The 21,506-nt window shown below is 34.6% G+C and overlaps 3 protein-coding genes across 8 annotated transcripts in view; 2 read left to right on the plus strand and 1 right to left on the minus strand.

The window, feature by feature from the left end:
- LOC111378253 (mitogen-activated protein kinase homolog MMK2-like) overlaps positions 1–1,113 on the plus strand; it is a 5,235-nt gene extending 4,122 nt beyond the window's left edge. The window contains exons 4-5 of the mRNA XM_023001435.1: positions 182–422; positions 673–1,113. Of these exons, the coding sequence (XP_022857203.1) occupies positions 182–422; positions 673–845 (414 nt within the window). The 3' untranslated portion in view covers positions 846–1,113. The remainder of the gene's footprint in view (positions 1–181; positions 423–672) is intronic.
- Positions 1,114–2,448: 1,335 nt separating this feature from the next.
- Positions 2,449–7,085, minus strand: LOC111385550. Of its 6 annotated transcripts, none has more exons than XM_023009959.1 (7): positions 6,936–7,085; positions 5,400–5,511; positions 5,249–5,311; positions 5,107–5,154; positions 4,957–5,010; positions 3,525–3,582; positions 2,449–3,082 (listed from the first exon to the last, which is right to left on the minus strand). In XM_023009959.1, the coding sequence occupies exons 1-7, from the start codon at positions 7,079–7,081 to the stop codon at positions 3,039–3,041; spliced, it is 525 nt and encodes a 174-aa protein (XP_022865727.1). In that variant the 5' UTR covers positions 7,082–7,085; the 3' UTR covers positions 2,449–3,038. The 6 variants fall into 6 exon arrangements, with proteins under 6 accessions (XP_022865727.1, XP_022865722.1, XP_022865736.1 ...); XM_023009954.1 differs by having other exon boundaries at positions 5,400–5,523; XM_023009968.1 differs by having other exon boundaries at positions 5,400–5,488; positions 6,936–7,079.
- Positions 7,086–10,898: 3,813 nt separating this feature from the next.
- On the plus strand, positions 10,899–20,656 carry LOC111385587 (39S ribosomal protein L46, mitochondrial-like). Its single transcript, XM_023009998.1, has 7 exons — positions 10,899–11,097; positions 17,647–17,840; positions 18,255–18,320; positions 18,956–19,030; positions 19,600–19,729; positions 19,843–19,968; positions 20,284–20,656. Exons 2-7 carry the CDS (start codon positions 17,665–17,667, stop codon positions 20,425–20,427), a joined length of 717 nt encoding a protein of 238 aa, XP_022865766.1. The 5' UTR covers positions 10,899–11,097; positions 17,647–17,664; the 3' UTR covers positions 20,428–20,656.
- The last annotated feature ends 850 nt before the right edge of the window (positions 20,657–21,506 follow it).

Below are 21,506 nucleotides of genomic sequence, written 5' to 3' on the forward strand. Positions count from 1 at the left end.
AGGTCTTGAAAATCAATACTGGGCATACTTTGGAACATGAATCCTGTTTCCATGTTTATTATAATGTCTAGTCCTATCTAACCGTGTGTGTACACGCACTTCGTGTTTCGCGGGTGTCTTCTTTGAAATGCTCAAATGACACTTGTGCTGTTCCTTTCTTTGTATCTTCTTTGTTTGATAACTTCATTTTAGTGGGTTTTATCCTCACATAAAAATTGTTCCTTTTTGTTTTCAAAAGCTCATAGGTTCACCTGATGATGCCAGTCTCGGTTTTCTTAGAAGTGATAATGCCCGAAGATATGTTAGGCAGCTTCCGCAGTATCCAAGGCAACCCTTTTCTGCTAGATTTCCTAACACTGACCCTGGAGTGTTGGATTTACTTGAGAAAATGCTCGTCTTTGACCCATGCAAGCGCATTACTGGTACGGTTCGATTTCAGCTAACTTCTGAGTGATATGACTTCAAAATTGATTCATAGTATGGTGAACAAGTCCAAAGAAGTTATTGAACATATTTGGCTACACTTGAAAAGATTAAAAGTTACTTTTTCTTTGACAAATATGATTTTGAAAGTTAACTTTCTTCTCTTTTACTAAGAACAGTTACTTTTCTAGAGTTTTGTTTATTTCTTGGGCTTCATTGACGTTCAATTGTTTTTTCAATCACATGCAGTCGACGAGGCTCTCTGCCACCCATACTTGGCTCCTCTTCATAATATCAACGAAGAACCCGTTTGCCCTATGCCTTTCGTTTTTGATTTCGAGCATCCATCGTTCACTGAAGAGAATATCAAGGAACTCATCTGGAGGGAATCTGTAAAATTCAACCCGGACCCGACTCATTGAGAAGTGAGCTTAGCTTATGTAGCTAGCAAGACTATCATCTGAAGAAAATATGTACTGAATAACACTCGTCTACAAAAGTAGAATGTGAAATAATTGTTGTGAAGTTATCTGCGATTTTAGAGTTTTGTTTCTTCTATTTTCTCTGTAATCCAAATTTATTGGACGAGTAGTAGACTGATGTATTAAAATGTGTAGTTAACGTTGTATTGTGATTACCATGCTCTTGAAAGTTTCTCTTGTATTAATAAGTATTAAGCTGTGATGATAATGGCTTTGGCCGCAACTGTCTTCAAAAACTCGATGGTTCACACGATTTTGCCGTCGGTTTTTTTAAGCTAACGAGGACTTTGGATGAGATGCCAGAGAAGGTAACGCTTCCCAAAATAGAGAATTTTGCTTTTGATATTTCTGGTTTGTTGAAAATGCTAATGTGTTCTATTATGTCCAGCGCACTATACTAATGAAGCTACTATACTATGCTAATGTCACGGTATGACCTTCACTTAAGTTAGTCAGCTTCATTCTTCATTTACACTGAATACTTAAAAATCTGATTTTCATATGTTCACAAAACAAATCTAATTCTCATGATATAAAGCAGTTCAAATAATTAAATATAAGAACATAGCCTCTTTTACTTTTGACTTGTGCAGTTTTGCGTCATTTGAAAGTATTAACCACATCCTTTTGAAATCCATCTCTTTAGAAATGTGGCATGCATAAATTTTAGCCTGCTGCTATAGAAAAATGCTTGGCTTTGTTTAGTGATAGTGGCGGATACAAAAATTCAAGTGAGCTAGGATGGATCAAAGCGTGCACCCATTCAATATATGGAAAAAAATTCTTATAGAGCCAACGCGGGTGGCTATCATCGTTCGCCTGGTGTGGGATCTACCCCTTAATGAATGTTTATTCTCTCATGTCAAGGGATTGTAATAATTGTTGTCATGATAAGTGCAATGTGGCTTTCTTTTTTCGGTTTTGAAACTTTTGAATAAGAATAAATGCGTGTAATGTTGCTTGTGACATTGATATGATTATGTTGTGAAATCTAGTATATTACATAGAAAACAAGTTTGATGGTAATATAAAATGTTACGCTTGATTTTGAAAATAGACATTATGGTTACATTTGATTTTGAAATGTGACGTAACATGATGTGTAATGGAACGCGTAAAATGTAATATGTGACTTGATATGAGTACATAGTATAATATAATACATTTCATTGAAAACCAATTTGATGCATTATACAATATGTTCCTATTTAGTTTTAAGATATACGTTATCGTTACAATTGATTTTGTGGATTTTTAAGTACGAAAACTCTTAGTGGCTGAGCAGGATATGCCATCTCAAATGTTACCTTCTGTAATGGAAGAACTTTAAAGAAATGTATTGATGGCAGAAGCAATTGTTGGGCAGAAGGATAAGGAAAATGCTGCTTTAAGATTGCAAATAAGATAATTTGAGACATGGTGTTCTGAATATGAAGCTAAGATGAATTTACGAGCATATTTAATAAAATTCACTAACGGGGCCGGCCAATGAGAATTGAGCATTAAATCTACACAAAAATAATTGAGTGACCAAAACAGAGCATACCCATAAATTGAGTGCCTAATTGCTAAAAAAATAATCTCAAAGTGACCAAAACAGAGTATAAGGTTCATGCCTTTTCAAAAGAACAACTTCTAGTGCTTAAAAGAAATGGAAAAAATTAGTCGCTGTAAGGTGGACACCTGGGTATCAAAAAAAAAAAGAAGAAGAAGAAATGGAAAAAATTAGTGCAGGTTTGTTACATTGATGAACAGACTAATTTTGATTTCATTTTCTTCTTCAATCCAACATACCAAACTTGGGAAAATCAACAATTTGAAACACAACTAAACTAGATGTATATCATCAATTTTGAAACACAACTGGCAAACAGAAAATGTATATAAAATAAATGGTTTTCAGAAATCTCTATTCTACATTCTTTGTTCACAGAATAGCATGAAAGTAGTTTACAACAGGAATACCTCTCGGCTGTCGCAAACTACAGCAGCAAGCACAATCAGTCCATACATGCTTCTTCTAACCAAACACTAGAACCTCCTTGAAAATTTTATTTCAGTAGAAAGTTACTCGGCTAATAATGATGTAACATTCAATTACCTCCCCAAGATCAAAAGATTAGTGATGATGTTTCATTCCTTTGCAGCCTCATCCTCTGGTGGGGCAGCATTTCCATCTATGAAGAGAGAGAAAAAAAATAGGGTTAAATCTTTCAAAAAATTATGATAATAAGTTATACAATGCTTGGCATTTGCAAGAAAAAATTAAGGGCTTCAAGTTAATGTGTTTTGCCCTGTAGTGAATATTTTTTAAGCATAACTTTCTCGATCCGAAGTCAAACTGCAGAAACAAGGCAAGAACAGTTCTAGGAGCATGTTCGGCTAATCTAAAAAGCTTAATTGTAAGTAAATAAGAATCTTAAAAAGTTCAATAGTAAGTAAACAAGTAAGTTTAAAAATACAGTGTCTTCATTGAAGAAAGCTGGAAATAAGTCATGTATTTTGACACTGAGATAAGGAGAAGAATGTAACTTCTTGTTTTTACTTTTTTTGCTTATCCAAACAAGCAAGCATCTACATATGGTAGGTATGAAAAATTTAATAAAGAATCACTTATACCTTCACCTTCTGCAGGAGCACAAGGAGATTTGCGGTATCGTGTTTGCTGCTGCGTCGGCTAGAATATCAAATGCAAAATGACAAACACTCACATTTATTAGAGGCAAAGAAAATATGTACATATATGAACTTGTGCAAGGCCAATACCAAATAAAATCTAAAAGTTAGATGAAAAGAGTTGAGTACCAATTACTACAACATAATGTATTAGAAATTTATTCTTTGAATGAATCATAGTCATTCATTTAATCAAAGCTAGACAGAAGCATATCATTTTCGTTTTTATCTTTTCTGGAGCTAGAAAAAGAGGATTTTAACACATACAAAAGGGTCCTTCTGACAGAGAAAATAAAAACTCAAGTGTGAGCAACCGAGGAGCTCAAAATTAGATCTAACAGTAACCACTCATTGCATGGAAACAAGGCCATGCCTAATTCAACAATCAGGTTCCAAGTGGTTTATATTTTTCAAAGGGTTATTGCTTCCAAGTTCCAGGAAAAATTAGAGAATTTCTTGGGAATCCTATATCAAGGAATGGCCGCTGACGATGAGTTTTGAGAATCTCAGCAACAATGTAATTCACTCTTATTCTGCTAGTTCTCCAAGGAGGATAGTAGCATCATCCCTCTGCATTTCTTATCGAATGGAGGATTTGAAATCCCGGGATAAAGCTTTAAATGTAGAGCAAATATCATATAAATGAATCACTTGATGGATAAAATTTTAAATTCAGTTTAATTAGTTACTTTCTCTAAAATTGAACATAATGCAAAAACATGGAATACATGCATACCAGTATTTTCATTTCTTGCACCTGAATAATAATGCTTTCTCTGCCAGTTGAAAACTATCCTTATTATTTTGGGATTTCTCAAATGGATGGCCACTTGCCAAAATAAATTCACTCTTCCCAAACAACCATCGATCATTATTTCTTTGTTATAAGTATCCATTAACTTCTTGCCTGATGTACAGTGCAAGTAGGCCATTTATGACAGGAAGATTCTGGAAGCTTGTGCAAACAGTTCCCACTTTAAACTTGTTCACGGTGATTGGCCTGGGTGGGGTGAGGGGTGGTCAACTCAATTTGATACTGAGGAATAAACGTCAAGTCACTATTTAATTCATACATCTCAAGATTCATATTAAAATATGCAACTTCGATGTTGCAAGAACCATACTAGCTCTATGAGAAATCTTGTGTGTGCATTATAATTGTCCATTATTTTCCACGGTCCTGATGTAAAAAAACTGGTTCGCTACGTGAAATATTGAGCTGAAACATTGTGAATCAAATATAATAACTTCATAGATTCACTAACTTTTATGTACAGTAAAAAATAAATGAAAGCTCTATATTAGTACGTGCAAAGCCAACCTATAAGTAGTTGGTCACGAAAGGGAAAAAAATAAAAAAATAAATTGCGTTTACCTGTAACTTTGGCCTCAGAGCCTCAAGTGGTCCTTTCGGTTTCTCTACGCCTTGCTGCGATCATATAACAGTGATAAATTTTAGGTATAATTTATAAATAATATTATAAACTTACAGGATGCACAAAATGTACAAGTTTCAAATGAGTACTTTTCCCAGGGCCCAATCAGCAGAATCGAAATAGGCTCTTTCATGATCCTGACATCAAATTCAGAGGTTTGAGAAAGGATCCTTCAAGTTTTCTAAGCAGGCACTACTTAAACAAAAATATACAAGAAAGGAATGAGAATACCTTTGAAATTAGTGGTGGTTTCTTCGGCACTATTCCTCCATATTTCTTCTTAACAGCTTCCTCCTGTAAGAAAGAAAAAAAATGTTTACTTATGCAGTGGCACATGTGACTAGAAAATATAACCAAAGAAAAGAAAGGCTTTGAACACAACTTCCTGTTGAATTGATGGCATTGGCTTGCCAGAGTCCTCCATGAAATCTTCAGTTTGCGCATTGACTTCCCTGGTGCCTGACATTTTTCCTAGGACACCCTTATCAACAAAACTTGCCCGTAACCTTTAAATACACTATTCAATGAAGAGCGGAAAGAAATAACATCCCCGACTACTTCAGCAACATAAGAATTAACATGTAGACAAATTGTTTCAAATCCTTAACCAAAGTCGTCATTTCAACCTTTTATCAAGGACTATTCCATGACATCAAGGGACTATAATGCATTGACGTCAACACACGGTTTTTCAAAAAAGTATTGACACAATGCCGACACATTGATTAAATTCTTTAAAATTCTATATAAATTTAATTTTATACTTGTCATTAAGTTTTCTTGTTGAAATCTTTTAAATATGAGCAACTATTTATCATTTAATAATAATGATGAGTTAAAAATATATAATATTTTTTATAAAAAAGAACAATGACAATGGTAGAGTCTCCGATGAGCGTTGATTTCCAACACATGTCAGACACTCTAGATGAAGTGTTTGTGCAACACAGTCACAAAATTACTTTCTTTCCAAATCTTCAATTTATCAAACAAGCGTCCTGTCTTGCATCAATTTATATATCCTCTAAAGGCCACTGTAACTGATGAAAAACAACAATGAACTTTCTCCTACGCAAAGGCAAATTGCTTAATAGTAAGAACCTGAACTTATCTCTATACCCATAAACATTTTCATTGATTTATGAAGCTGTACATTTTAATAAATTCTAGTCTACACAAGATTTTCCAGCAATGAATAAAATGGGGATCAACCATAAAGAATAAATAAGATAATTTGCGGACAAACCGAATTAATTGGAGAAGAATATAAGAATTAAGTCCAATGGCATTAATTAGAGCATTATACGCATTCCTGAAATAACCAATAATAAAAAAAATTGTACGCAGAATTAAACCACATTGGAAAACCCAACTTTAAAATTTCAACTACAACATCCAACAACTAGTGTATTGTTATGGATCATGGGAGAACCATACCCCATGAGCTAGCTATGGAGATTGGAGAGCTCAACTCCATAAGAGCTAGCTATGGAGGTTGGAGAGGTCAACTCCATATAAACCCCACATTTATTTGTAATGTAACAGTACCATGACATGGATAAGACCAATTCATAAATTTAAATATTTCTGTCATTTCACTAAATTCTATTATTCTTGATGAGCCAGATCCTAAAATATCAAAATAAAACTACAACAACAATCTGAAAGCCGTTTAAAAGAATCCAGATTGTTGACGCAACTTGAAGAATATGTTATTTGCCCTCTCCGCCTCTCCTTCGATCCCAACAGATTTAAACAAACAAATAATAGGAAGTTTAATCTCGTAAAAACAACATATATACATACAAACATGCAGAAACACCATTAATCTAATCGGTGAGCAGATAAGGATTTCAGAATTGTAACAGATAAAATACAAATCGAATTAAAAAAAAGCATAGGGATAGATGAAATTAACTGTGCTGAAGAATTAAACTCTGCGTTTATTGTAGATCCACTGTGTGTTGTGCGTGCGTTCATATGCGAGAGACAGATTTGTTGAACAGTAGTGGGCGGAAGACGAGTTACTTGTCCCAATACAATGGGCACCGAACTTATGTCCATGGCAGCGACGTTGAGATTTATCTTTAAAATTATTAAAACGTTAAACGTTACTCATTGTCTCAACATTCATTCCAATTTTTTAATGAAATTAGTGGTGTGGCTCATGAAGCTGTTAACAAATTGTTATGTTTTTCATTGGTCACCAAATTTTGAAAAATATTTTCACCTGCTCAATAAATTTTGAGAAATGTCTTTTATTACTCACTAAATTTGAGAAATGTCTTTTATTATTCACTAAAAGTTGAAAAAGCCTTCGATTACTCACTAAACTTTAAGATAATCGAATTTGGATAACTAAACTTAACAAAATGACTTCGACCCATTGTTTGTTAAAATCACTTGCAGCTATCCCGAATTCAGCCTCGCCCATATGGAAGAGATTGAAGAGATTTGGACAATTGTGGAACCACACATTGCGTGGCAACTTGGGGCAGGTCAAATTTTCATTTGGCATGATTGTTGAATGGGAGATAGTTCTTTAGCATCTATCCTCCCACACAGGCAACACACATCTGAGAGGGTGTAGGATTTTTTCGAGGAGATTGGATGGAACTTTGGACGATTAATACAAGCTCTTTCACCAGTTTTGGCAGAGCGGATTACGGACATGCCATTATGTATTGACGTCCCAAATCGTATTTTTTGGAGGGCTATATCAGATGGTAGATTTACCACTAAGTCAGCATGGCAGTTGATCCGTTTTAACAAACCATAACATGATTCATTTCGTCTCCTTTGGAACCCTACAATACCTACCAAAATCTCATTCTTCTGTTGGAAATTATGGCAAGATTTGATTCCAGTAGATACTATTATTCAGAGGAGTGTTGGCACTCAGTTGGCTTCTCGGTGTCGGTGTTGTTTTGAGATTGAGATAATTACCCATATTTTTACTGGTAGCAGTATGTCAGATCAGGTCTGGCAGCACTTTGGGCTCTTATTTCAGATTACTATGATTGCAGGCGAGAGTGTCGGACAAAGATTTTTGCGATGTCGTTATTCTGGATAGCTTACTTGGAGTGGGCACATTCACATTATAATTCCTCTACTAATTTTCTGGTTTCTATTGATCGAGAGAAATGATGCAAAGCATAGGGGTACTCGTATGAGATCAAATCATTTGGAAGGTATATTGTATGGTCTCATTCCTTTACAATGGAGGATTATTTCGACCACTATATTGGCGTAATGACATGCAGCTTGCTCCTCTCTTTAAGATTACTATGACCCTCCCTTCATCTTCTTCCCCCATTATAGTTTGGCGGCACACTCCATTAGTCAAATCTGTCAAGATCAATACTGATGAATGTGTCAAGGATGACTTTGCGAGCGAGGGAGGCATCATCAGGGACCACACAGGAAAATGCATAAGGGCATTTTCAACATCATATGGATGGTGTAAGATATTAGAAACAGAGCTTAGGCTATTCTTGATGGGATACTACTGGCTAGAGGTCTTGAATTTTTAGATATTTGGGTTGAGACAGATTCTAGTGCAGCCATTCATTGCATCATCAAAGGTGGAGAACCATGAGCTATTCAAGACATACTCAGAAAGATTGCAGACATGATCTCCTTCGATAGAGACAGAGTTACCCATATCTATATAAAGGAAAACCAGGTTTCCGACACTCTTGACGCAGCAAGTTGGGATCACTGGTGATATCAAACGTATGAATCAGCTGACCTACCATGTCATATTCGAGCATTTACGCAAAATGATAGACATAGACTGTCCAACTTCAGAATATGAATTGTAAATCTATTTTAATTTTTAGTTTTAGTTGTTTTTGCTTTTTGTCATTAATTGCATCAAATCTTATTGTACTGGAAGTAATACTTCCTATTTTACTGCTTAACACATTTTCTTAAGCATTTTCAATTAATGTAAGGGAAGTAGTCTTCCTAATTTACTGCTTTCATTTTTCCACATGTAACCACGGTATTCCTCCACCATAAGTGATGACAAATTAATAAAATCTCAGAGGTACCGCCCTCCTTTAAGTAAAAAAGAAAAAAATGAACAAATGAGTCCATGTTATCGATTCTATGAGAAATGATTACTTAATTACACAATAGTTAAATTTAATTTTAACATTTTTTTGTTAGAATTTTGAGCTACTTTCTTCATTTGAGAAAATCAAATTTAACACACAATTCATTAAATTTTGGATTTTCATAATGAAACATAATCCATTTTTCGGAGGGACCAAAAGTGAATGAAATTTAATAAATTAAATTTATTGTGTTTCGTTGCAAAATTGAAATATTAATTTAATTTGAATAAAGAAACACACAATAAATTTGAATTTTTTCAAATGATGAAAAAAGTTTTTTAGTTCTACAAAATATATTAAAATTAAATTTAATTATTGTGTAATTGAGTAATCATTTGTCACGAAATCAACAACTCAAATATGTTTGTCCACTTTTATTACTTTTACATGGTTTGTGCGATTGCATTGCATATTTTTTTAACAAACAACAGGTTTGAAGTCATTTTTATAAGTTTAGTGGCCAAAATTTGACCACCTCCAAGTTCAATGAGCAATCAAAGACGTTTTTTCAAAGTTAGTGAGAAATCAAAGACGTTTTTCACAGTTTAGTGAGCAATTGAAGACATTTTTCAAAGTTCGATGAGTAACTAAAAACATAACAATTTGTTATTGGTGTGAAGTGGCAGTGTATTTTCCGTTAGCCACGTCATTAATTCTGTTAAAAAATTGGAACGAATGTTAAGGAAGTGAGTAACGTCTAATATTTTGATATATTTAGTGGTCAAAATTCGATATCTTAAATTTCAGCATGCAGTTGAAGACATAGACATAAGTTCATTGATGATTGGGACAATTAACTGTCGAAAAATGTTAGCTAATAAAATGGAAGAAAATAGAGACAGTTGCATTAATAGTCCCCAACTATGGATGTTGAGACGATATCATCCTCATTTAATATTTTTGGTACAACTCTAACGCTTAGTTGTCCATACCCGAGGTGTAACTAAAGCGATCAACTTTTGAAGGATAAAAAAGGTACTCTTCAGAATTCAGAGAGAGAGAGAGAGAGAGTCATCTAAAAATCATGTACATTTCATCAACACGGTGGATATGGTTATAGATTCAAAGTTAGTGGTGTCAAATCAGGTGGCCCTGACATGGCCTATTTGGTAAAAGTAAATCGTGAATCGGATAGTAATTCACGTGGACCAGTTTAGGAGCCAATAAAATGTAGAAATCTATTCGAATTGATTAAAATGAATGACTGTTACAAATTGCACAACCGTTGTCATAGCATGAGATAGGCCAAAGTTATCATACAACTTAAAGAAGGCCGATCTGCATTCTTTACCTTAAAATTAATTTTAAGACTAAAAAGGTTTAAAATGAAGTGTTTAAAAATAATTTTCAATAGATGTAATAATTGAAATTATTTTAACTAGTTAGTTCATTTGAACATTGAGGAAAAATGTTGAGAAAAAATTATTTCAAATCGCAGGTCGATCCTCAACCTAAGCATAATTTTTCAAATTGATAAAGACATGACCCTCTGAACAATATGAAATCTGTTTCGTAGTAAGATTGATCGTACTGATTTGTCATTTGACACCACTATTCAGAATCAAATTGAAGAGGCTTGACTTGTTGTCTTGTTACACAAATGAAGGGACACGTTTGAGTGCATGTTTGGCAAAGTTTCTCTAATATAAATTATTAACATCCACAACTTACAAGTAATTACAAAAGATCAAACTAAACATAAATCTCTCAAATTAGGAAATTTGTTAGGTTTTAGGCTCAGGAAAAAACCCAATCCCTGCCCAGCCCGCCAGCCCAAACCCAATCCCAAATAAGCAAAACCCAAAAACTGAATAATCCATCAATCCTCTCCGACATCTCACTTCTCTTCACACAATCTATTCATCCAGTTAACACCAAAACCAGCCTTTTCCACGTCATCATCGGCACGACTCGGCGCCTACGATAGCTCCACTACCATCCGTGTTCCCCGCCTGAGAAGTGAGTTATGAGTAGCGACTATTTCCTCGTTTTATTTTGTTGCCAAAAGTCATGTTGTATACTGTTATCAGTATTGTTTTTCACAACAATATTCCTCTCTATGTAATAGAGATTGTGTATTTTTATTTATGGCAAAAAACTCTAACCCTTTTGACAGAATATGGAACCTATTAATCAGTGGAATTATAGATTTAAATTACATTTGCGGTATTATCCTCTTATACTAATTTGAACTGAGAGTTTCCCATTTAACAATGATCAGGAAATGTAAATCGTGGCTCTTATTGTTAGGAAATATGGGACTAGAAGGGACTTTGGGTGTGTAATAGGTGGAGCCATGGAGGGCTATTAGTTTGGACCAAAATAGGTGAATTTGGAGATGCTTTGACGTGCTTGGAACCGGGCTATTAAGTTTTGTTATCCACTACTCTGTTTTCTTTGGTCTGGTATTGCAATTGTGCAACTTAAGCTCCCGTTTGGTCCCCATTTTTTGGTAATGAAAATGGGTGGAATAGTATTTTTTTGAAAGATGAGTGGTTGAAAAAAAAAATTCGATTTACGTGTAAATTATTTTATGGAAGATTGTGTAATTAAAAATAGAAGAGAAAAAATGGAATAAAAATTAATGGGGGCCAAACGGGGGCTAAATTGTTTAAAAATTAAATCACACCATGTGTTGTTAAGTTCATATCAGCTTTTCCGTGCTTGGTTGCATTTTTTATTTTTTGTTTGGGTGGGGTGGGGTGGGTTGGGTTGGGGGGAGGGGTTTAAATGCTTTGAACCATTTGATCAGCAATATATATTTCCGCCAAGTCTATAAAAATAAGATAGAAGAAATTTCTACTCATATTATTAACTATGAAACAATGCTGATCAAAAAAAGTCTTTTCCACAACTTTGTGATGAAAATTGATGGTGGGGTTCTTGTCAACTACACAATTGACGTGAAACGTTTAAGACTAATATAGGTAGGAGGTATTCATTTCATCTCACTCATCGTCTTTTGAGAATGGATTGTAGCCTTCTAGGCATATGGGATCGACTTAAAATAACTAAGCAACTTGGATGTTTCTACTTTCTACATTTAAACAAATCAGCTCACAAGATGTTCATAACAGGGCTTGCAGAGTTATCAACTGTTCCCACTCTCTAATGAAGAGCAAATGCGAGCAAATTTATATGCATTTGCTCTAAAAGAAAGGTTGCAAAACATGCTTAGGATGCAGCTCCCCCGCCCTGTCCATATTTGCTGGCTTCCATGCCTGTGTAAAATAGTATTTCTCGTTTCTTTAAGATTACAAGTGGAAGATTTTCCTAAAGGTTCAAGCTTCTTATGTTCACATTTTTGCATTTGTTGAGTGGTTTATTTTTGTAGTTCTTTTCATTGTTTATTTATTTGGAATTTAGAGAGAGCTTTAGCTAATTGGTTTTCAAATTTGCTTTTATGGTGTCTTCATTTTCTCCCTTAGTTTGAATTCCACTACTTGAATTGTGTTGAGCTCATCCTTTTTGTTTGAAGAATTTCTTTAACTCATCTATTGACCATTTTCATTTAGTTGATACGATAGTACATACTCTTAGAATCACTTTAATTTGATAGGTGACAATTGACAGTTAATTTAAGTGTCTTAACAACTTTTCTCGATAGATTGTATCGTGAAGTGTTATAATCATTTATAGGTATTCCAGTGTTGGCAATATTTCAAAATTTTTTTCCTTTATTTATTTATTTATTTTTGTATATTTGTTATTTGTTGGTGTCAATTTTCATTTTTGTTTCATGCTTATACTTTGTAGAATTGTATTGAACAAACTTCATGATGCAGGACGAATTAAAAAAATAGAAAGAAGAAGCAAGAAAGAGGGGAGAACCGTAGAGAATGGGGGGAGAAACCGGAGAAGAAGCAGAAATTCATGGGGGAGGGGGGAAGGGAGAAGAAGGAGAAGCCATAGGCAACAAACCACTAAAATATTCTTCAATTCATCAAAATTAATGAAATTACATCGCAATTAGGTTTAAATAGTAAAGACTAAAACTCTAAGTAGAACGGACTTGGGCCAACACAAGCCCAATTATATAAATAAAATCTAAAACATAAATAAAGTCCAACTAAAAATAAATAAAAAGTAGATGTCCTCATCAACTCTCCCGGAGTGGGAGAAAAACTTGACCCTGTCGAGTTGATAGCTAGTATAGGCTGCAGTCAATCTGATACTTCAAATGCGTCAAGTCAAGCTACGGGGGACGATCTTTTTGACGAACCAAGTAATGAAATTCCATGATTGATAGTGTTGGAAATTGTAGCTTATTCCTAGTAATATGATATGACCAAGGGGGGCGATTTTTCCTTCTAACCAAGTACTGATACTGGACTCCAAATAACCAATACTCATGCACCTTATCTTCAAGATTTTCACATGATTGTATATAATGAGGAGCATAAGAAGCACGTCGATCTACCCAACAAATAAGGAAGTATTGAATCTTGCCATCATTGGTCAATACAACACGTTTATCTAAAATAACATCAATTTTATCTTTGTGTGCTGTGATAGATGGTATTGAAGTAGAAATATCAATATAGTCAAGTTGGGGGTCCATAAAGCTAAGTAGAAATAGATCATCAAAGGAAGTAAAACGGTGTTTGTAAGTAATGAAGTCCTCAATATTTAAACCAGAATGGTAGCCAAAATGTGATGAAAGGGCAATGACATGTACATTTGAACCAACATGCTTTAACATTTTTAAAGGACCAGTACTACAAGCTTGCAATATAACATAATCCCCAATATTAAATTCAAAATATCGTTTATGCGAATCAGCTTGAAGTTTATATAATGCATTACTTGCGTCAAGGTGTTTATTGATCTCAATATGCAAGTCATGAAGATGACGTACAAATGCCTCAGCTGACATAGACATACTAGTATGTGAAGACATTGGAATAAGGTCTAAAGGTTTCCTAGACTTATAACCATGAATAATTTCGATGGAACTCGTACTTATAAATCGATGCACAAAATTGTTATATGCAATTTGAATTGTTGGGAGGATCAAATCCCAATTCTCAAGATTTCCTTGAAAAGGACATGATTACACAAATCATCCGTACCTTTGGGTTGGCAAAGAGTATGACACACAATATTTAACTGAGGAGTATCGGGAACAAGGGGTACAACCCCTTATTCAAGTCATCACATTCGTCAAATTTAGGTTCATAAATTTGATCTTTTAACGACTCTTCTATTACATCCTTTCGTTCTTCTATGACTAAGGCTCAGTTAGGACATTTGGAAGAGATATGGCCAAAGTCCTTACAGCTAATGCATAGCAGGCGAGAAGAAGTCCTTGGAATTTCAAGAATTTTACCCCTATTTTCCAAGATTTGAAGAACATTAGACGAGGGAGGTCCTAGAAGAGACTTAATGGGAGGAATTGGAGCCAATGAAATAGACAAATGGTTGTCAATACGCCTTCTATAAGGAGAATGGGGCCTTGGACTATCACGACCTTTACACTTATTTTTTTAAATAGGAAGAACACTAGACGGGCAAGGCTCTATGACAGACTCATATTGAGGTGGCGCTAATGACATGGGAGAACGATGGTGGTCACGCTTTTCATATGAAGTACTAATAAGTAACTCGTAGTCTCGAGTTGAAGAGTAAGCGTGATCAAAGTAGTGACGCCTCGAAAGAAAAGCTCACGCCTAAGTTCATCTCTTAGACCTTGTATAAACCTACTCAAAGTCAGGGCCTCATCCTCAACGACATGACATTTCATTCGAAATTCCTCAAATTGACTAGTCGATTCCCTTGTGTAAGGGTGTTCCATTGGGTAAAAATTTCATAATCTAAGCAACTATCGAAAGTAGGAGTATCTAAGTCAATGTCTCTAAAGAAACGCTCCTTACGATGAGGAAGAGAATGAGTACCATGATGACTATGGCCCTGTTCTTGCTTTCAAACCTGATCTCTATTCCTATGATCGAGTCGAAAATATTTTTGATCCCTTTGTCCACGATAATATTGTCTATTATGAGACGCTTCAGAATTAGTGTCAGTCAAACGAGGGGTTCGCTTAAAATTGCTCAACTTAGCAGCTAGGTTCTTTCTCTCCTCACGAGTAGCAGTTATATCTGATTGGACAATCGATAGGCTAGTGGTAAGTTGCGCTAATTGTCTAGTAAGTGCATCAAATTGGGATGGATCCATGATCAATGTATTGAAAATAGAGACAACAAAACGGCCACTACGTAACTACATGCAATGTAATACTAGTTAAATGACGTGAAATGATGAGATCAATGAATAATAAATGCAAGCAGTGAAAAATAACAAATTAAGCATTTTTTTCAGGGATAAGTAAATTCAAATATGGCAAGGTAATACTGCTGATCTATGTAAAATAATAAAGCACAAATCAAATACTAGTCAAAACCTAATCATGTAATATAAGTGAGGTAAAATAGGGTTTTGACGAAATCAACGGATTCAGTCATGTGACTTTAGGTATATTGTTAGAATAACAACATCACAAAAATTTAATCAATGCAATTTTAAATGAAGCAGTATTATAAACGCAAATAGAGACAACCATAAAACTTATTCCAGAGGTTGAAATTCTCCTAAAGGCCATATAAGATGGAAGATTAGACGGGTATTTTAGATTTACGGTTGTGCTATAGGTATATCATAACATACAGATTTGTTTACCAATATATGATGTGGCAAGATTTGATTGGGTCAAAATCTCATCAGCCAAATAAAAAAAAAGCAAAAACTCCTCACTTTCTTTTTGATACCTCAGCAATATGTAAAAGATTGTGTAAATGATGATATACAACAGGTATTTTCCTTAGATCTTGATGCAGGACGAATTAAAAAATAGAAAGAAGAAGCAAGAAAGAGAGGAGAACCGAAGAGAATGGAGGGAGAAACCAGAGAAGAAGTAGAAATTCATGGGAAAGAGGAAGAGGGAGAGGAAGGAGAAACTACAGGCAACAAACCACCAAAATATTCTTCAATTCATAAAAACTATTGAAATTACATCGCAATTAGGTTTAAATAGTAAAGACTAAAACTCTAAGTAGAATGGACTTGGGCCAACACAAGCCCAATTACATAAATAAAATCTAAAACATAAATAAAGTCCAACTAAAAATAAATAAAAAGTAGATGTCCTCATCACTTCAGATCTTGGTTTGAAGTTTATAATCAAGGAGAAAATTTGGAGTTGAGGTGGTAGTTATGCAAGTTGGTTAGGAAAGTACTTCAAGATTTCTTGCCTTTTACTTGTTTGATAACATGTCAACAACTTTTTATCTCAGGAGAGTTAAAATAGGCTGTGAAGTATAATTGACCATTGCAAATAGATAAGCAAGAATTCCAAAGGAGAGGAATTACAATTCTGAATTATGCAAGTTCAAAATGGACCAATTTATGGACATGAAGACAAAATGTAGCCTTATTTATCTTAAGAAACTGATAATTGGATCTGAGAGGGAAAAGCAGGAAAAGGAAAGCAAAGAGAAAAAATAGAGAGGGTAAAATCCTGTTAATCAATTTTAATTGCCAAAATTGTATAATTTGGTTGAATGTTGTGATATTTTTTGTCCTATGAATGTCTAAAAGACAGAGACTACTGCTATCTTAGACTCTCGCATTTAGTCATATCCGGTAAACGGGCCTTCAAGATTTGTAGAATGTCTTCTCTCATCGAAGTACCTTCTTAATTACTAATTAAGTATGAGATTAAGCCCTTGTTTGAGCCACATTATTAGAATAAAAATGCATTTTTAAATAGTGTATTAATGAGAAATGTGTGGTTAAGAAATAATGAAAAAAGTTTCGAATTTGCATGTAATATTATTTTATTGAGGAATGAGTAGCTGAAATGATGTCAAATTACTGTTGAAAAATGTATTTTTTTGAAAAAATGTGGCTCAAATAGAGCCTAAGTACAGCTTAGCATTATACACGCTTTAGAAACTTGAAACTCGGCATTAAACTCATGATTAGGTGACAAGTCTTTATGCCATTTTCACTTCTAGCCCGTTTCTCTAGTTTGGTACACGTGCTGGATTACGTTATCATTATTAATTTTTCTAAATTTTAGTGCACCCAAAAATCTACATCTCGCTCTTTTCTACGTTAGTTGAATTTAAAAAATCGGAATTAGAAAAAAATGTTAATTATAGGAGAGAGGGATAACTATGAGCGGTGTTTCTGGTTCCTATTCGGACTATAGAAAATTGAAAACTAATGTCTTAAAATTGGATCTGACTGGCTTGGTCGAACTATGAAAATTGAGCACCGGTCCAAAATGGTTAGCTTTTAACATTCTCAGGTCAATGCTGGGATTGGTTTTGAGAACCTCTACCCACTTAATTGTTGAAATTGTTGTTAGAATTGTGGGTTGAACCCCTTCCCTTTTCTTCTCTTTGTTCCCCTGCTCTACTAGGGTTTATTTAGGTACAGCTGATTATTGCATTAATAAATGTACAGTGATTTACAGCAACATGAATCTCTTTCTTTCTCTCTGTTTAGGTAGTTAGATCTTGGACAATGCAGAGAACGACGCAGTATGCGAGGTTGGCTCAGTCGTTGGTAACAGGGCGAGGGTTTTCCACTTCAACATCGAAGAGCAGCAATGATAAGATTGTAGCTTCAGTGGTGTTCGAGAGGCTCCCAGTTGTCATCCCTAAAGTTGATCCTGCCGTCTATGCTTTTCAAGAGTTCTCGTAAGCACTTTTTCGGTACATGCATTTTTCTTTAATTTTTTTTTTTCATTTAAATTACACAATGAAGTTTTAGGGAATGCTGAAAGTGAGTCAGCTTTTGTGTGGGACTGTGTTTGGAGCTAATTTCATTTTGGGATAAAGAGTTGAGGAAGCATGATGAAAGAAACTTATTTAGTGTGTCCTCATACTGGCTACTGGTTACACGCATAAAAAATATCAGAAGACTTGCGTGCTTTTTTCTATATATTTGGATTGTAGACATGAAACTATATTTCCTTAAATAAGAGCAGCAGGATGCATAAAATCTGGGGTTCAATGGCATCTGCCATCTCTTGTTGTTGTTGTTACTGTTGGTCTTGGTGAACTTATTATTTTAACTTGCCACTTCTTTTGGTGGTTGAAATGCACATTTAGGTTCCGATGGAGGCAGCAATATCGGCGGGAATACCCAGAAGCTTTCTTGAAAAAATCTGATACCAGGTAATAATTATTTCATTTCTTTTTTATTTTCATTAATTACTTCTGGTTTCCCAAAGAGGATGTGGTTACAAGTTCCATTAGCAGATTCCCTTTTGGAAATATTGTAATTCCCTCAGTTGTGGTTATTGAAGGAAGTCAATTTCTTTTAAGTTTTTCTGTATGATTTGTAGAGCAAGTAGATGATGTCATGGTATCTATGGTTATAGAAACTAAAGCTCTTTTTGAGTGTGTAATAAACTTTTTATCATTAACTTATATTGATTACTACTTCAGCTCTGAGAATATATTTGGTATATGGAACATATATTGCGGGTAAAATTTTATTCTAATTTTCAAAAGAAATTTTCTATATTTCTCTTTCTTAAAGTTTGATGTCTTCCATGTCCTTGAATGTTTGATGATGACGCCAAGTTCAGTCTCTCTTAAGATCATACATCTCAAGTGGGCAGATGTAGAAGCATCTCGTGATTCATTATTTGCATATCAATTCCCCCTTTTTTTTTTTTTTTTTTTTTTTTTTTGGGTGAATATGGCATAATACCACAGTCATGCGTGCAGGATTGTTTTTCTATTAAATATCCATCTTGTTGATTTTGATGTGTTCTTTAGTATGTAATAACCATATACATTTCCAGGGGAAAAGGTGATTATCAAATTGAGTTCGAACCAGCTCCACGGATCACTGAGGCAGATAAATCTAACAACCAAAGGTAAATATAATGTATTTTCTGTGATAAGAGATGTAATAAAGGTGAATGTTCACGCAACCTGGCTTTCTTGTCGTTGAGAGAAGTGGATGTCCTTAAATTTAGATGCTTTCCCTCTATTTGGGGATAACTCTTCTACGACTATTTTCTCTGCTACCTAGTCAGTAGTCACATAAAATACCGTTTCTAGCCATATGGATGCTTATCTCAGTTTTCATCCTTTGATATAAAAATATTACCTGATGCGAAAAAGAAGAAAAAAGAGAATATTTATGCCCTATTAATTGTTTACTTCCTATTGTAATCTATACTAAAAGCAGTCAATGTTCTCCTTGGGGATAAATAAAAATTGAGAGGTAATCCTCAAAGTACTAGTACTTTTGCTCCACCAGCTCTGCAAAAGTATGCATCAAAAAGAACAATTAGCATCGTCTCTCTTTAATCTGACTCAGTTCTCTCATGCAACTAAAGTAGTATTCCTACTGTGGGTTGTCAGGAATGTGCCTCTTCATTAGGCGGCATCACCCGCATTAGTGCATGTGTTGAATGAATATGGAAATATTTTCTTGTAGGTCATTACAAAGAGCCCTAGACCAAAGACTATATCTTCTCCTCTATGGCCCAACATTTGGTTCTCCTAGTGGCAAAAGTGTCTGGCATTTCCCAGAGAAAGTTTATGCATCCGAAAAGACTCTGCGCGAGGTGGTTCTTACTTTCTACTTTTTTCGAGTTCCCCAAGTTCGTTCTGTATTTCCAATTGAAATTTGTTGATTCTGAAGCATTAGAGTGAGGAAATTATTCCCATATATTTGCAGTGTGCAGAATCTGCATTAAAATCTGTGATTGGAGATCTTTCCCACACTTATTTTGTTGGAAATGCTCCAATGGGCCATATTGTTATACAGCCTGCGGAGGCTGAACAGGGCATTAATTCTTTCAAGGTAAGCATCTTAGCCTCCATTTCGCTAATTAATAAATATAAACCATTTATAAATGGTCAAACTTCATTTATAGCACCCATAATTATTATCCAGTCATTGACCACTCATTTATTATAAATTGAACTGCTTAAGATTCATCCCAAACGAAGGGTTTAAGGTTTGGGTTGGCTACATTGTATTGATGCCTGTATTGTTTTATTGGACAACTCTCACTGGAATGCCTACTAGAGGATTCCAAAGCCATAAGATCCTACTTTACGTATTTCGCTTTTGTGTACTTAGCTTTTTTGTTCAACATCTTAAAACTTTTGTCAGCGCTTCTTCTTCAAGTCTCAAGTGATCGCTACGAACAAGTTTAATATTAAAATGTGCGAAGATTTTGTCTGGGTGACAAAGGAAGAACTGTTGGAGCATTTCCCTGAGCAAGCCGAATTCCTAAACAAAATGATCATCAGCTGATATTTTATGTCTTTGTACTACTTAGACGCATGGAATAATTTTCTTGAAAATTTGTTGTTAATTCATTGGATTTGCCTGTGTTTCCCAAAGTACCTTCTTGTATCCCTGTGAGTGGAATGAATTTTGACTCTTTAAAAGTTGACTATGGGGTGGTTAAGCTGTGAGTGGCCGCATTTATTTTGCCCGGTCCTATTAGAGCATTTGATGAAAATAGTGAATTTTTGGCCTCTGCCATTTTTCCTGCTCCTTTTCATAAAACACGGTTTATTTTTGTTGCACCTACTATAATCGTGCTGTTGTGTTCTTGTGTTCATTTTCAATTGAAGACTTGAATATATTTATGCACGGCAGATACTACCATTGATATTTTTAAAGAAGTTTTGGTCATAGTTTATTTGTTGCAGCTGGTAATAGCCACGAGATAGTTTGATCTATTGATTGGCAGTATGTATATATATATATTTTAATTGCAAAGAGGTTAGAGGCATCTGTTTCCCTTCTCTCTCATTTCTTCTCAATTGACAAAGAGTCTGGTTAGTTAAGCTTAAATTTTGTTTGGATACATTATATTTTTCTTATTATAAGTTTTAAAGAAGTTACTTATTTTAATAGTAAAATGAACAGTGTACTAGGTACAAAAAAATTTTGTAGAAAACATACAAATGAACACTTGGGAGATTATCATTGGAAGATGAGAAATGCTATTTGGTCAGGGTCATTTGCACAGACTCTGGTCAAATTCTCTCTTATAGGAGGGGTCCCACCCCATTTTTTAATGCCAAAAATTGTCCCCCCTACAAAAGAGAATCTGATCAGGATTTGTGCAAATGACCCGCCAAATAGCATTTCTCTTGGAAGATAACAAAAATACAAAAGAAAAGCATCAACTTGTACAGATTCTGTTTGTTTTTTTCCCTATGCTTGCAGAAAAATTCTAGTAAAATAGGGTTACTTTTTGGCAACATCAATTTGACCAACAAAAAACGTTATTTATTTTTTCAACCTAGTGTACGTATAAATAAATCTTTTAAGATTTATGAGTAAATAGATGTCTATTCTTGAGATTTGCTTTACCCATA

The sequence above is a fragment of the Olea europaea genome, chromosome 3 (genome assembly GCF_002742605.1).
Source record: "Olea europaea var. sylvestris chromosome 3, O_europaea_v1, whole genome shotgun sequence".
Taxonomy (NCBI): domain Eukaryota; kingdom Viridiplantae; phylum Streptophyta; class Magnoliopsida; order Lamiales; family Oleaceae; genus Olea; species Olea europaea.

What these genes read in the sequence shown, in the direction of transcription:
- LOC111385550 (XM_023009954.1), bottom strand. Translation starts at nt 7,081, where the DNA reads ATGGACATAAGTTCGGTGCCCATTGTATTGGGACAAGTAACTCGTCTT. An exon ending in GAGTTTAATTCTTCAGCACA is followed by an intron (nt 5,524 to 6,935) that starts GTTAATTTCATC and finishes GTGTATTTAAAG; the next exon opens with GTTACGGGCAAGTTTTGTTG. An exon ending in CTCTGAGGCCAAAGTTACAG is followed by an intron (nt 3,583 to 4,956) that starts GTAAACGCAATT and finishes TTGATATTCTAG; the next exon opens with CCGACGCAGCAGCAAACACG.
- LOC111385587 (XM_023009998.1), top strand. Translation starts at nt 17,665, where the DNA reads ATGCAGAGAACGACGCAGTATGCGAGGTTGGCTCAGTCGTTGGTAACA. An exon ending in TATGCTTTTCAAGAGTTCTC is followed by an intron (nt 17,841 to 18,254) that starts GTAAGCACTTTT and finishes ATGCACATTTAG; the next exon opens with GTTCCGATGGAGGCAGCAAT. An exon ending in TTGAAAAAATCTGATACCAG is followed by an intron (nt 18,321 to 18,955) that starts GTAATAATTATT and finishes ATACATTTCCAG; the next exon opens with GGGAAAAGGTGATTATCAAA.